General features: G+C 33.7%; 2 protein-coding genes across 2 annotated transcripts; one reads left to right on the top strand and one right to left on the bottom strand.

Moving 5' to 3' along the window:
* Positions 1-768: 768 nt before the first annotated feature.
* Positions 769-1,329, bottom strand: LOC140184911 (uncharacterized). Its single transcript, XM_072238112.1, has one exon. The coding sequence runs from the start codon at positions 1,327-1,329 to the stop codon at positions 769-771; it is 561 nt and encodes a 186-aa protein (XP_072094213.1).
* An 8,010-nt stretch (positions 1,330-9,339) lies between these two features.
* On the top strand, positions 9,340-14,090 carry LOC112801436 (hydroxyproline O-galactosyltransferase HPGT1). Its single transcript, XM_025844153.3, has 12 exons — positions 9,340-9,837; positions 9,913-9,976; positions 10,159-10,208; positions 10,489-10,682; positions 11,360-11,423; positions 11,509-11,581; positions 12,037-12,160; positions 12,343-12,430; positions 12,530-12,580; positions 12,652-12,723; positions 12,851-12,963; positions 13,608-14,090. The coding sequence occupies exons 1-12, from the start codon at positions 9,722-9,724 to the stop codon at positions 13,628-13,630; spliced, it is 1,032 nt and encodes a 343-aa protein (XP_025699938.1). The 5' UTR covers positions 9,340-9,721; the 3' UTR covers positions 13,631-14,090.
* Positions 14,091-14,923: the final 833 nt, after the last annotated feature.

Here is a 14,923-nt window from a genome sequence, read left to right as displayed (position 1 = left end):
GGTTGATTCGTTAAAATGGACTAAATTTATTGGTCTAATTTGTTTTATTTGTTTAACTGGATAAATATTATCTCTAAAATTAAGTTAGGTTAACTTTTAGGTTAAATAGACGGATTTTGATTAATCTAAAAAAATGACAGATTAAACAAATCATTCCATTAAAATTAAAAAAAAAAGTTTTGCCAATATTTTATCTAATACAACTCAAAAATTCAATTTGTCAACTAAAAATAATACTATTTAAGGTTTTTGACCAAAAATAATATTTTTTTTCAAAATATTTTTTTAAAAAATAAAATAAAAGGATAAACGAATCAGGATAAACGAGTTCATTTAACCCATTATGCTGACCATAAATAGTTCGGACTAAGAATTTATGACCTTTGAATAGAGGTAGAAATGACCAAGTCGAGTTGAGTTTTAACTTCTTTTTTTTTGTTAAACATCGGGGCTAAGAGCCCAAAAATATTACAAACCTGAAATTAATCCGGGGGTAAAAACCCCCTACAATCATCATTTAGAATGAGTTGTAAAGCAGGGGAAGGGAGATCCACAAATTGAAAGCCTGGAGGACACTTAAGACTCTCCTTAGCCAAGAGATCTGCACCTCTATTGCCTTCACGGAAGGTGTGCCTGAATTCAATCATCCATTCTCTATTTATTAGACCATCAATACTTCTGATTATTGGATCAGGATGGTCTCTGCGCTTGCTCTTGTTAGAAATCAAATCCAGAATAGCACTGGAGTCCATCTCTACAACAACTTTTCTAAATCCAGTCCCAAATCGATTTCAGCTTTGTGTAGTAAGTTGTTATACTAGCATCTCCTTGCTTCAATTGAAAGAGTTCCTCTTGTAATTCAACCACTCTGAACTTGTCACCTTGATAGTATCTGCGTCTTATATCTCTCCAAAGATCTGAGGCATTGTTATTCCATATGACACTTCCTGCAATATCTGGACTCAAAGACAGAGTTATCCATGACACAATGTACGTGTTGCACCTCTCCCAGACTTCGAATAAGGGATAATTCTCATTTGGTTTTGTTATCAAACCATGAATGAACTTCAGTTTGTTCTTTGATTTCAAGGCTAACAACATGGCTCTACTCCAAGAGTTGTAGTTATGTGCATTCAATGTAACTGGAATTAAATGATTAGCAGGACTTTCACCAGGATGCAAAAAATACGGACTTGCTGGATCTTGCATCGGATTGATTGTGTTCTTGGCCACATGAGCTTGGATTGCTGAAATCTGACTTAGGAAGTTTGCAATTGATTGGGGATCCATTGAATTGAAGTTTGCAGACTGATTTTGACTTGCTTCCATTGTCAATCAAGATTAAAGAAATTCGAAGAAATGTTGAATCGAAAAGGATTTCAAGAACAGCTCCAAGAAAAGGAACGAAATCTGAGAAAGAGAAAAGAGAGGAAGGGGAAGAAAGACAAGAAATTAACCAGGTTGATGAATCTGTGAAGATGTCAGATTCAGATCTTCCACTCTCGGTCTTGCTAATCGGAGCAATAACCTCTCCTCCACGCTCACCGCACTATGTGAAATTTCATGGAAGAGAGGATCAAGCTCTCATTAGACTCTGTTGTATGAGTCCAAGAGTGAAGCAGAAATCAAATTGGGAAGAAAACTAAGAAGTTGAAAATGGAGGAGCTGTGTTTACAAAGAATGTAAAATTGGAAGAGAAAATGAGAATTAGCATTATGCAGTTCTCTAATTGATAAATGAAAACTAACTATTACAGTAAGGGTTTCACAAGCCATTTATACATATTAACACGTGCAGCAAGCTAACTACAACTAACTACATTTCTTAATAGCTGGCACTAATAATTACTTCACAATTTCAACATTTGTTCCTTGCACTTAAGTTACATATTTTGTAGATGAAATTTAAAGATCCATGAATATTAGCAACACTAGTTTAGTTTTCTTTGTTGGAAAACTCAACAGACATTCAGAATAAAAATCTGTCTAACAGCGAAAGTACTAAAAATAATTTTTTTACAATTTGTGCGATTAAATAGGTAACTCCAAAGATACTTCAAACAACAAATATAATGACAGAAATTAAATAATCAGACACTAGAATTTTAACGTAGAAAAATTTTCAAAAGAGGGACAAAAAATCACCATCATTATCAACTTGTACATCTCCCCCATCAACAGGAGGTCTAGTGAAAGGATCAGGTTCATCATCAGCAGAACTTCTAACAGTTATTGTTGGCTTACCTATCTTCTCAAGATCTTCAATAGTTTAGTTTTCAAGAAAAATCACATCTCGACTTCTAATTATCTTCTTGCGAACCGGATCCCATAATCTCTAACTAAAGTCTTTGTGACTATAACCCATGAAGATACATTGCTTTGACTTTCCATCAAGTTTAGACCTTTCATCTCTTGGAATGTGAACAAGAGCCCTACAGCCAAACACTCGCAAGTGACTAAAGGAGACATCTTTTTCTCTCAAAACTTTCTTTGGAACATCACCATTTAGTGAAACTGAAGGAGAAAGGTTGATCAGATCTACTACAGTCCTCATTGCTTCACCCCAAAAAAATTTAGGCAACTTTGTATGAGAGAGCATACACCTGACTCTATCATTGATATTGCGATTCATTCTCTCTACAACTCCATTATGTTGAGAAGTCTTAGAAACCTTCTTCTCAAGCTTGATCACATATCCTTTACAATACTCTTCAAACAGATCCCTGTAATCACCAGCATTATCTATTTGAATACATTTCAATTTCCTTCCTGTTTCTCTTTCAACACTTGCATGAAAGTGTTTGAAGATACCGAGCACCTGGTCTTTAGATTTCAAAACAAAAGTCTACACTTTTCGAGAATAATCATCAATAAAAGTAACAAAATATGATGCACCACCTAGTGTATTAGCATTCATAGTGCAAACATGAGTGTGAACTAAATCTAGAACATGTGATCTCCTATGAGATCCAGAATTATGAAACGATACTCTAGCATGCTTACTAACAAAACAATGAGTACAAGTATTTAAAGTTGTACCTTTTACGGGACGTGAGTGCTTCTTGGCTAAGATGCTTAGTCCTTTCTTGCTCAAGTGACCAAGACGTATATGCCACAAATTAGAAGAGGAATTATCAACTACGTTTACCTCTTCTTTGCACAATTTTGCTTGAAACCAGTAGAGAGTAGCGAGACTATTATTTTCTTTAGTAACAATGAGATTCTTTTTGGTAATCTTGCATTTTTCACTACCAAAGGAAGTGCAATATCCCTCTTGATCCAATGCCTTTACTGAAATAAAATTGAACCGCATATCTAGCGCATGCCTAACATTCTTCAACTATAACTTGCATCCCATGTTGGTTTCAAACCACATATCACCCATACCAATAATATCACACACTCCTTTATCTTTCAATTTGATCTTGCCAAAATTTTCAGCAGTATAGGAAGTGAAAAATTCACGCCTCGGAGTGACATGACATGAGGCACCAGAGTCCATAATCCATGTGGAATCATCACAGACAAGATTCACATAATTTTCATCATATGTGATTAACATTTTCATAAACAATAGCAGTAGTTTCTTTATCACTATCTTTACCTTTGTCTTCGTTTCTTCCTCTTGATTGTTCTCTTTTAAAAAACCTACAATACTTCTTGATATGCCTTGACTTGCCACAATAGTGCCAAATGAACTCTTTTCTTCGCTTGTACTTTTTTCTTAACTTGCTTCGACTCTCTGACTTGTCAGAACTGTGAGATTTTCTACTTTGACTTCTCCCCCGTGACTCTGAAACAAGTGCTTCTGACTAGGAGGAGGCATTAGTCAAACCTCGTTCTCTTCTTCTGCCTTCTTCATTCAACATGCTCTCTTTAACCATTATCAACGTCAACTTTCCATTTGGAGCTGAGTTAGTTAATGTCACAACCAGAACTTACCAAATATCAGGCAAAGAACTCAACAACAACAAGGCTTACAACTCATCATTCAACGTGATTTCATTATTTGTCAGTTGGTTCATCGTCTCCTAAAACGTGCTCAAATGCTTCGGCATTGATTTACCTTCAATATACTTCATATTGACAATCTTCCTAATCAAGAATGCTTTATTTTGCACATTCTTCTTCTCATATAACTCCTTCAATTTCTTCCACATATTCTCGGCATTCGTTTCGGTGTCAACATGTGGATACACGCTAAGATTTAGGGCTGCACATGGATCGGATAATATCCGCATATCCGCGATTATCCGCATCCGATCCAAATTTTGAGGATATTATCCGATCCACAGAGCCATCGGATCGGATCGGATCTGATCTGCACTATGATAGGATCAGATTGCGAATTTGGCAGTGATATCCGCGGATCCGATCCGCAAATCCGCATATTCGCACATCACATATAAATAGCATAGTTTAAGAAAATAAACCCTAATGTGATATGAATTTTAGTGTGTTGTTTTATGAATTTTATGATATCTTGTTTTTTATTTTTTATATTGTACTTCGACTTAGAATAATTAAACTTAAATCTTGTGTTATTATTTTTTTTGTTATTCAAAAAAACTTTTATTGATAATATTTTAAAATTAAATATGCTTAAACGGGTGAAAAATGATTTTTTTTTTGTAAAAATAGCCAAATGGAATTTGAAAATATTTTTTTGAATTATGCGGATATACCCGATATCCGATCCGCAAGTCGGATTGGATTCGGCCTGAAATTTTGCGGATATCGTATCCGATCCGATCTGATGAGTGCAGTGCGGATCGGATAGAATTTTAGGCTATATTCGATCCAATCCGATCCATGTGCAGCCCTAAGTAAGATCAAGCCATTGCCTAATCAAAGCAACTGCCTTCTGATTCAGCTTCTTCCATTCAGCATCGGATTTGGTACCTTTGAATTTATCCCCCTCTACAGGATTATACAAGTCCTTGCTATACAACATATCTTCCATGAGGGTCTTCCAAATCGAGTAATTTTGGAAATTCAATTTGACCATATTTAGCCATGAGTATTTTCCTCCATTTAATCAGCACAGAGATAAACAACCAAAGTTCTAGATACCACTTTGTTGGAAAAACTCAACAAAGGTTCAGAACAAGAACCTGTCTGACAGCGGAAACACCAAAAATAATTTTTTCACAACAAGTGCGATTAAATAGGCAAATCCAAAGATACTCCAAACAACAATATAATGACAAAAATTAAATGATCAGACACCAAAATTTTAACGTGGAAAAACCCCCAAAAGAGGGACAAAAAATCCAAGGGACCTAGTCCAGAAAAATCTTCCACTATCAAAATAATGGATACATAATTAGTCTTTCTAGTGATACTAGGACATCTCAACAATCAACAAAATATATCATCAAAACTGATGTAAACAATATAAACTCTCTACAAAGTGAGTATCTCAAATCAGATAAAAGAGAATGCAATACAAGTAGCAAATTATATCCTAATGTTCATCTTTACACCAAGAATAACATACTAAAATTTTATAAGAAATGGAGCAAGTTTACCAGTTCAATCAAATAAAAAATAGCTTATCCTTTTTTCTCCAAATTTCTTCTTCCCTTCTCTCTGTCGAATCCCTGTTTCGTTTGGTTTTATTCAGAATGAATAAATCAATAAACCTTATCTTTCTTCGTGGCTTTAGCCACTTCTTTTTCTTTTATTTAATTTTTTTTTGTTTTAAACTTGTGAGTCCCACTTAGTTTGGGACCATCAATATTTTTATAATTAAATTTCAGTTGAAAATATGATAATAATTTTGAGAGTCACTTATGATGGTCATATATATACATAATATGCAAAGTTGGTGTTTATGTTCGGAGCAAAATCATAATCTAAAGAGATAGAGACAAGAGATCTCAACTTAGTCAAGTGGAGAATCAGGTCGGGTGGACAACTTGCAAGATATCTGACAATACTAAAGTCAGTAATATATAAAGTTGCAAAGTGAGTTTTTCATGTCTTTACTCGATGATTGTCTCTTCCTTTTAGTCTTTGTCTTTTGGGGATATCGTTTTTCTGACATTAAGTATTCATTATGGCACATTATTTATCGGAATTCAGTGGTTACAAAATATGATAGCGCATCTGTGGTATCAAGCTGTTATCCCGTAAAATTGGTTATAATCTTAATTACTTCGTCAGTTATATTCTCTTTTGTCCGAAATCGTTAGAAACATCAATTTTTCAATTTTCAGGTATTTAGTTTCGACACAAAAGCTTCTAAGTATAGGATATGTTTCATGAGATTCTAACTTAAGAACTCATGCTTACATTATGTAATATCATGGAACAATAAGAAATATTATAGTATATTACATTATTACTAATATTCTATTTTGTTTATATTATACACATATTCTGTTTACATGAGATTCTTGGACATACACTACAGAAACCGGCGTCTCATCAACGCAAGAAAGGAAAAGCTGTCTACCAAATGAGGAAGAAGAGGAACAATGCATGCACTCTTCTCTTCTTCTGTCAATTCTGATTGCTCTTCTTATTGTCATTTCATTTCAATTTGTCTAATCACGCCTTTTCTTCTTTTTCCTTCTCAAACATTCATTCCATGACAAAATACTTTTAATTTGTAGCAGATACTTATTAAGAACAACCACCGTATCAACCACTTGGATTAAGGTATATGAATATGGTTGGTAGACATAGCATGTAATATTTTTAAATCATAACACAACTACAAAAAAAATTAATATACTCATTGATAGCTATAAAGTTATTATGCCAAAAGATATATGTTGTAGGAGAATTTCTCCATTATATAACAGTTAATATGTTGATTAATATATTTGATTGATTTAAAATAAATAACTTTTTCATTTATATAAATGAGGAGTGTTATAAACCAGCAGATTTTATGATTTGTAATCACTAATTATTTATTATTAATATTTTTAATGGTGTGAAATTACATTTAACAATATAAAATTATTCATTTTTTTATTAATTAAGTGTTAATCAAATTTTAATAAAAGTGCTGCTCCTAAACTTTCTCTATATAAATGCTTAAATAATAAACTCAAACATCTGAGACGATTTTAAAACAAAACTTTGATTTTGGGGAAAGAAAATACAACTTCTCAATTAATTGAATGACCCAAAAATAACTTTTATGATAGCATTATCTTTAAAGGTAGGTCTTTAAAGAAGGAGAAAAAAAAAATATCAATTGATTCTAACGACCAATAGAAATTTGGGCTTGTGTAAGCTCATAAATTTTTTTTTGAATTATTTTAAAAAAATAAAATTAATTAGATATTTTATATAATTTTTTTATTTATTAATTATATTTAAATATAACAATATAAAAATATTTTTAATTATTTATTAAGTAAAAAAGATTTATTTAAAAAAAACTTTAAAAAAATATAAATTATAATTTTGTAAATTTTTTATTTTTTTAATATTTTTATTTTTATTATTAAAAATTCACTAAATACGTTAAAAAAAACAAATTTATTGATACGCCAAATAAGAATTTAAGATTAACTGTAGTTGAGAAAGAATGAAAGATATTCACATAATCAAATTAAAATGGCAACCAACGAGTACTGGCCCCAAAGGAAAAGCAAATTAAATATCATCAATTCATCATCAACATCATGTTGTTTTGTCCTTGAATCATAAAATTCAATGTAACAATCATTTTGTTCGTTCAGGTTTCTCAATTATCAGCGAGTCGTCGGACAATATTCTCTCGCACTAATAATACAATGCCGATGCAAATGTTGAGTACGTTTCAGCTTTGAAATTTGGACCTGCACCTGCTTTGTGGTTTTCTCAATGAATTTAAGATAATGGAATTGTAGACTTTTCTAACAATATTTTTCCTTTAATTATCTTCTCGACTTTTATACTTTAATGAATTTAAGATATATACATTTTTGTTTCTCAATCAAAGACATCATATTCATGTTAATTTCGGGTATTTTAGAAAAGTATTATGTGGCAAATTATAGTCCTATAAACAGTGTTTGTTTTGAGATACTGACACTGAGACTGAAAAACTGAGACTCAGTATCGTGTTTGTTAGTTCAGAAATTGGTACTAAAATTTCTGTCTCTGTCTCTAAAATTTCAGTATTTCAGTACCTCCAAAAAGTAAGAACACATGAGACTGAAATTTTTAGAGATGAAGACTGAAACTTTAATAATATTTTATACCTAAAATACTTTCATTTTAATTAATTAATTTCAATTTTGCCCTTTGTGCAAATTAAATTAGAGTTTCATTCTTGTTTCAATTACTGCCTCCCATTTTACACCAAACAGAATATTGAGATTTATTTCAATTCCTGTCTCTTAGTCTCTGTCTCTCGTCTCAGTCTTTCCGTCTCTGTCTCTCCACCAAACGCTACCATAGAGATTATGCAACGAAATGTCATCCAGTTAAATAAAGTATAAATTTTTTTCTAAAAAAATGTGATTAAATAAGAGGACATAAACACAAGCTTAACTAACCTCATTTTGTAAATCAATACAAATATATAATAGCTACAGATAGGATATCAGCAGTCACTTATAAAAAAAATCTATATAACACCAAATCCTAGTAATTACCCAAATTAATTAAGGCAGTTAGGCAATAATAATCTATTTAGTTGTGTTGGGTATTGTCTTCAAGATCCTGCTCCAATGCCTTATGCATGATGCAACCTCAAATATGTCATCAACCATTTTGCAGTTACCAGAAGCTTGGATTTGAAGAGTCGCATTTCGTTCTTTTTCAGTTCATCAATATATATAGCACATACAGAAACAATTAAGAAACCAACCATACCAATTGACTTGATTTAATTTAATTTGTCTCACCAAACAAAAAAAATGAGGTAGCACCAAAATTGATCAGGGATTTAATTATAATAATATGTTAAATTCCACAGTGCTGAAGAAGCAGGGAGCTGCAGAGAGGCTTGCGTGAGATCAGAAAATGAGCAAGTGAGTTAACTAATCTCCCAACCAGCATGGCAAGTCTACATAAACTAACTTAACAGAATTTGTGAAGAGCAGCTTAGTTAGCATGTTAAGAACCCCGTCAGACATGAAGCCGTTGTTGAACGCGAAGTAGAAGTTACCGTCACCGTCACCGTCACCGTCTGGCTCTGACCCAATTCACCCAGGTGACGGTGAAAAAGGAGGGAACACCCAGCAAATTCGACGTGCGTGCCTTTAAGTAAGTTTTTTTTTTTACCAAAAAACTGTAAGTGTTTTTTTACGCCTTCGCCCTTCGCACCAAAAGACAAATTAATTCTTGGACCGGCCCAATTATAAGCCCATTGCTTCCTATTATTCAATTTGCTAACAGTTTCTTGGCCGAAAGAAAACTTGAAAAAAAAAAATTGCTAATGCAAGATGTTTGGGGACTGGAGAGCTTATTTTGAACTTTGAAACAAGTCATCGCAGTTCGTTCGTTCGTTCGTTCTGGCGTTCGGCATCTGACTATCTGAGTTCTCGGTTCTGAGATAGCTCCGTTGAAAATTGAAACCGAAATAAATAAAGAAGTTGAATAAAATCAGTTATAACGTCGCGGTCATACTTGTGGAGCTCAAAACGTAAATACCGAAGAGAACCAAACAAAACAAGTCACCTTGGTTTCTCAAACATCATTTCAGTCTCAATTCCAAAACATAAACAATCTGCAGTTCCAACTTCCATCCATATATTTGGATCTGAGAAGAAATGCGTAGCCGGGGATCACAAAACCGGCTATCTGGTTACTCTTCCTTTGGATCTCGAGTCTCTGCTCTCATGCTCGCAATGCTTGCTACCATGTCTACTATTTACGTCGCTGGCAGGTCAGTTATTCACTTCTTCTTCGTACTTTCCTCGTGATCTTCAATTTTGAACTCAGTTTCCACTGCCATTTACAGGCTGTGGCAGGACGCGGAAAATAGGGCGTATTTGATGGAACAACTTAAAAAAAGAACCACTCAGGTAACCGTAATGTTAGATTTCGTGATTCAAGTTATGTTATGTCATACATTGCATAATTATTATTTAGTGCAAGTTATCTCTAATTCAATATTGCTTAGTTTGTGCGAGAGTGCAATTGCTAGTGCGTTTGTTTTTTAAAATTTTAGGATGTCAATGAGGCAGTATAGTTCATACGATTTCAGGGTCAATCCGCCGTATCTGTTGATGATACACTCAAAATTATAGAATGCAGGTAAGTTTCTTCTTGTTGCGGGTGATCATGGAGCATTTAGGTGGGTTATGCTCACACCATTAATAAAGTGATATTTCACCTAGGATCCATCAATATCTTGTATACTTATCTGAAATATCAATTTACTAATGGCATGAATATAAATATAATCCACCTAAGTAATCCATGAGCTTCTATTAATTTCTCCATTTCACATGCTGAGTTCAAATTTGGATACAAATGCCCTTTAACCGGTAGGCTATTGCCTGTAGGTATCACTATTTCATTTTTGCTTCTTCAGGGAACAGCGTAAGAAGTTGTCGTCTCTTGAGATGCAACTATCTGCAGCTAAACAAGAAAGTTTTGTTACAAAGAAATTACCAGGAAATGGTCGGAAGCAGCCTACTAAGAAGGTACTTGCAGTTATCGGGATAATGACAACCTTTGGCCGAAAAAAGAACCGAAATGCAATCCGGAAGGCTTGGATGCCAACAGGTACCTTTTCCATTGGTTTGGGTTCCTTTAGCAATGACAATTAGCAGCAGTTGGATGTAATGGAATGCCTGCTGCTATGCCTATATGAATGAGGGTTTCGAGCTGATTAAAATTCTAGTTTAGCTTCCACTGAATAATCATGACAATAAGGTGTTCTGCTATTGATTTATGTTTTATCTTTTCGATTGTTTCTGACTGAAATATGTCCAATTACTGCGCTTAGGATGCTTTCCTTGTGAACTTAGAACCCTGTTTTTATAGATGTTTTGAACTGATGCATTGCTGAAAGATATTCACTTGTTATGACAGCTTCAAGAAAGATAGTTTAGAATGGTTTAGATGCTTTTTATCTCACATTTTTTTTCCTTTCTTTAGATTTAAATAGAAATTTACCTGTTGTGCAAAGTTTACTTTCACCTTGGGTTTAATTTTCAAGTGTGGTTCTTGCTTTCTTAGTATCAAGAAATCCACCTTTTGCTACATCTATTCATTTTTAATCTGCTTAGATGGTTTTCTAATTAGTACTAATTTTGGTTTATAAATGTCGAAATGATAAATTAGTTATGTTCAAATTGAAATTGTCTACTAAGAATATAGGTTGTCTTTTATAGTCTTCAAGCTTTCCTAGTCTATCCTGTAGAACTCTTTTATAAGCACGTGGTGATGCCCTCTTGTAGATACTGCTATGAAAACACTTGCTGATCAAAAAGGCATCACTGTGCGCTTTGTAATAGGAAAAAGGTATGACTTTGATAGTTTTAATGCAAGTCTAATGAACGACTGGAACTTTACATTTTTGTCCAATGAACATTTCCTTTCTATGCAGCGCAAATCGTGGAGACAGCTTGGACAAAGAAATTGAAACAGAAAGCAGCCAGACCGATGATTTCATCATTCTGGTATGTTGATTTTTAATAATAGTTTCATGCTAACAGTATTTGATTGTTGACAAATTGACAAGTACAAACACAATAACCTTTTTATGTGACTATAAGGACTTTAATTGAATATGCAGGACTTAAACAAAAATTAAAGATATTGTGTTGTTTGAGAGAGAGAGAGAGAGAGAGAGAGAGAGAGAGAGAGAGAGAAAGGGGGGGGGGGGGGACATGGAAGATGAAGTGTTACGTTTGTTGAAACGTAGGCTTATTCAACTCAGCAATTTTGGGCATTTGCTGTATTAATGTTGAATCATGTGTGTTTTGTTCAAAGTTTGTTCTTACCTCGCCTGGTGCACTATTAAGCTTGATGTAGTGATGGACTTTAAGACAATATTTAGCTACCTCAATTGAAGTTGTATACTTAATAATGCAAGAATCAAATTATTAATCTTATTATCTGCTCCCCTCCTCAGGATAATCAAGTGGAGGCACCTGAAGAGAAAGCAAAAAAGATAAAATCATTCTTTATTTATGCTGTGGACAAATGGGATGCAGAGTTTTATCTTAAGGCCAATGACGATGTATATGTTAATGTTGGTATGTTGTCCTTAATAAGGCTTGTTTCTGCAGTTTTACAGAACTAGAATAAATCATATTTAATATTCTAGTTTGCAATATAACTTGAGGACTGAAGTACATATTGTTCATGAAAAGCAACAGGAATTATTGGGATTTCTTTGTGATTTTATGAGCATTCAATGACTTGATTTCTTATGCAGATGCCCTGGGAGGAGTTCTAACTTCTTATTTGGATAAACCCCGTGTTTATATTGGTTGTATGAAATCAGGCGAAGTTTTCTCTGATCCGTGAGTCTGTGCCTAATGTTTTATCTGGTTATGATATTATTTTTTTGTGTTATTAGAATTCGCTCTTTTTTTTCTTCTCATTTTACCTGAATCTTATAGGACACATCAATGGCATGAACCAGATTGGTGGAAATTTGGCGATGGGAGATCGTGAGTATATATAGACTCTCTGTTTTATCGTATATATAAGTGTACCTGTTGACGCTCGCATTTTGCTACAGATACTTTCGGCATGCTTCCAGCGATGTCTATGTAATTTCGAAAGCATTGGCTCAGTTTATTTCAATAAACAGGTTTGTTCTTTTCCTTCGTTTCTACCCTAATGAACCATGTATAGCCCAGAGAAACCATTGACAAGTGAGTTTATGTTGTAGTCATTATCTCAAAATGCATTATCAAGATCCAATATTTGCTTTGCAGACATATTCTTCGGACATATGCACATGATGATGTGAGCACCGGATCATGGTTTATTGGGCTTGATGTGATGCACGTTGATGAAAGATCATTTTGCTGCTCCTCTTCATCTACAGGTCACTTTTCTTTTTACCCCTCTCCTTACAAATGATTGCCATTTATCTGGATAGGAATTCAGGGCCTTCTCCTTTCTAAGATATGGCTTGGATACTGATGATTGCATATAATATTACACATATTGCCTAAGTTGAGATATACAAGTGAAAATCAAATAGACCCTGGATTATCACCTTTTCTCTGGACCAATACTATGATGTTTTGCCAATATATATACTGCTAGTTAGGGAACTAGAAATAGAACTAATGGCGAGCGAAATGGGTAGCTTTTTCAATAGGTTATGGACTTCATAGCTTTAAGCTCTGTTATTTCTGTACATAACACAGAACATTGTAAATCAGATCATTTAATGAATTCAAAATAACATTAGGCTAACTGGATCATAACAGAATAAATAAATTGGATGTGTTATCTTTACTGGTCTGAACTTATAATTTTTTATCCTAGTCCTTTCATGGGTAATAGCCAATAGGTGTTTAGGCTTGAAAGTGTCAGGTCCTATAAATTGTATCCATTTTCTTCTGTTGTTTTAGCAGAACACAGATTTGTAACTCCTGAGCACATAAAAATTGATGAGTTTAGCCATTTCACAGTTCCACTGAAATGAATCAAGTTATGAGATGTTTTCTTCCCAAATTTCAGGGGCACTATGTGCAGCAGTATGACGATGCTGCCACTGACAATATGCGAGGATGTATCAATATCGATATCATGTATAGCAAACGGTAACCTGTTTTTTCCACAATCGTCGTTAATTCTTCAGGTGTTTTTTCACCGATTCTTTTTAGCCAGAAGTTGATTCTGCCACTTCATGGCGTGTAAATATGAAGAGCTCTCGCTGATCCTTCTTAAACTATACAATGTTACACCATGAGATAATGAAAGAATCATTCATTAACGTAAATATAGAAAACATTTTATATTATTAGAGTTGAGATGTCCGTGTGAACACGCTCTTGTTTGTATATTGGCCACCTTGGAAATATTATATTTACACCCTTTTGGCTTGGTTCATATTTTCCTTATTTGAGTAATATAGAAAGTATAGTACATGTATGTCACTAGCAAGTTGTACATTCCAATACAGAGCTATTATATATTATACTTCTGGAGACTTTTGGATTTTGGAGTATTGGTTCTTATAATTGTGCAATAATCTATCAGCTTATATTTCATAATAAAATCAATGCTTAAAGGAAAGGCGTAACGTCACTACTATTATTCATTTTCCTTGTTATACTTCATTTACGTGCAAGTAACGTCTCTCATTCTTATCCTTCGTTTCATCTTTGTCGGGGAAATCAGATGTAATGAGTGGACTGCATTTCGTCTTCTTCAATCAAACCATCCACCTTTAGTGTCTTTCATTACATCCCCGAAATTTGGTGGGCTTGTACACTGGATTTGATTACGACTAAGGTTCTGTATGCACAATCTTAAAAGTGTTTTCAACGTTCGCGTCAATGATTTCCGACACTCTTCCCTTTGAGGAAGTTACACATTTTATCTATTGCTGGGTGTTAATACTTTTTATTGCTTTTATCCAGATTAGTTTTCTATGAATAATATTAATAGATGAGCAATTTGTTAATCTCCTAAAAACTGAAGTTAGCTTTAGAAGGCTGTAGTATTTTCGCTTCTAAAGATTTCATATTATAGTCTATAGATTCACTTTTGCGTTATCACTACTTTGTAAGAAAACTACAATTACCCGAGCAAGATCGCACTGAGGGAAGTAGGGGACAATTTATTCTCCATTTTCTTGGTGAATTCTAAAGAGGAACTCTGAATGCTTTTACCTACCTTCCTTTTGTACAAGATATACATCAACTTGGATTGGTTGTATTCTTCTAGTTGATGCTAGAAGTTGTTGAAAGCAAATTAAAAGCAACTTCTGAGAAGCTACTAAAAAAGCTAATACATTAAGAGTAATACACATTATCTGACAGGGACATTTT

This window comes from Arachis hypogaea, chromosome 5, assembly GCF_003086295.3.
Source record: "Arachis hypogaea cultivar Tifrunner chromosome 5, arahy.Tifrunner.gnm2.J5K5, whole genome shotgun sequence".
NCBI lineage: Eukaryota > Viridiplantae > Streptophyta > Magnoliopsida > Fabales > Fabaceae > Arachis > Arachis hypogaea.
The sequence above is the reverse complement of the archived record's forward strand: the minus strand, read 5'-3'. Positions and strand labels throughout refer to the sequence as shown.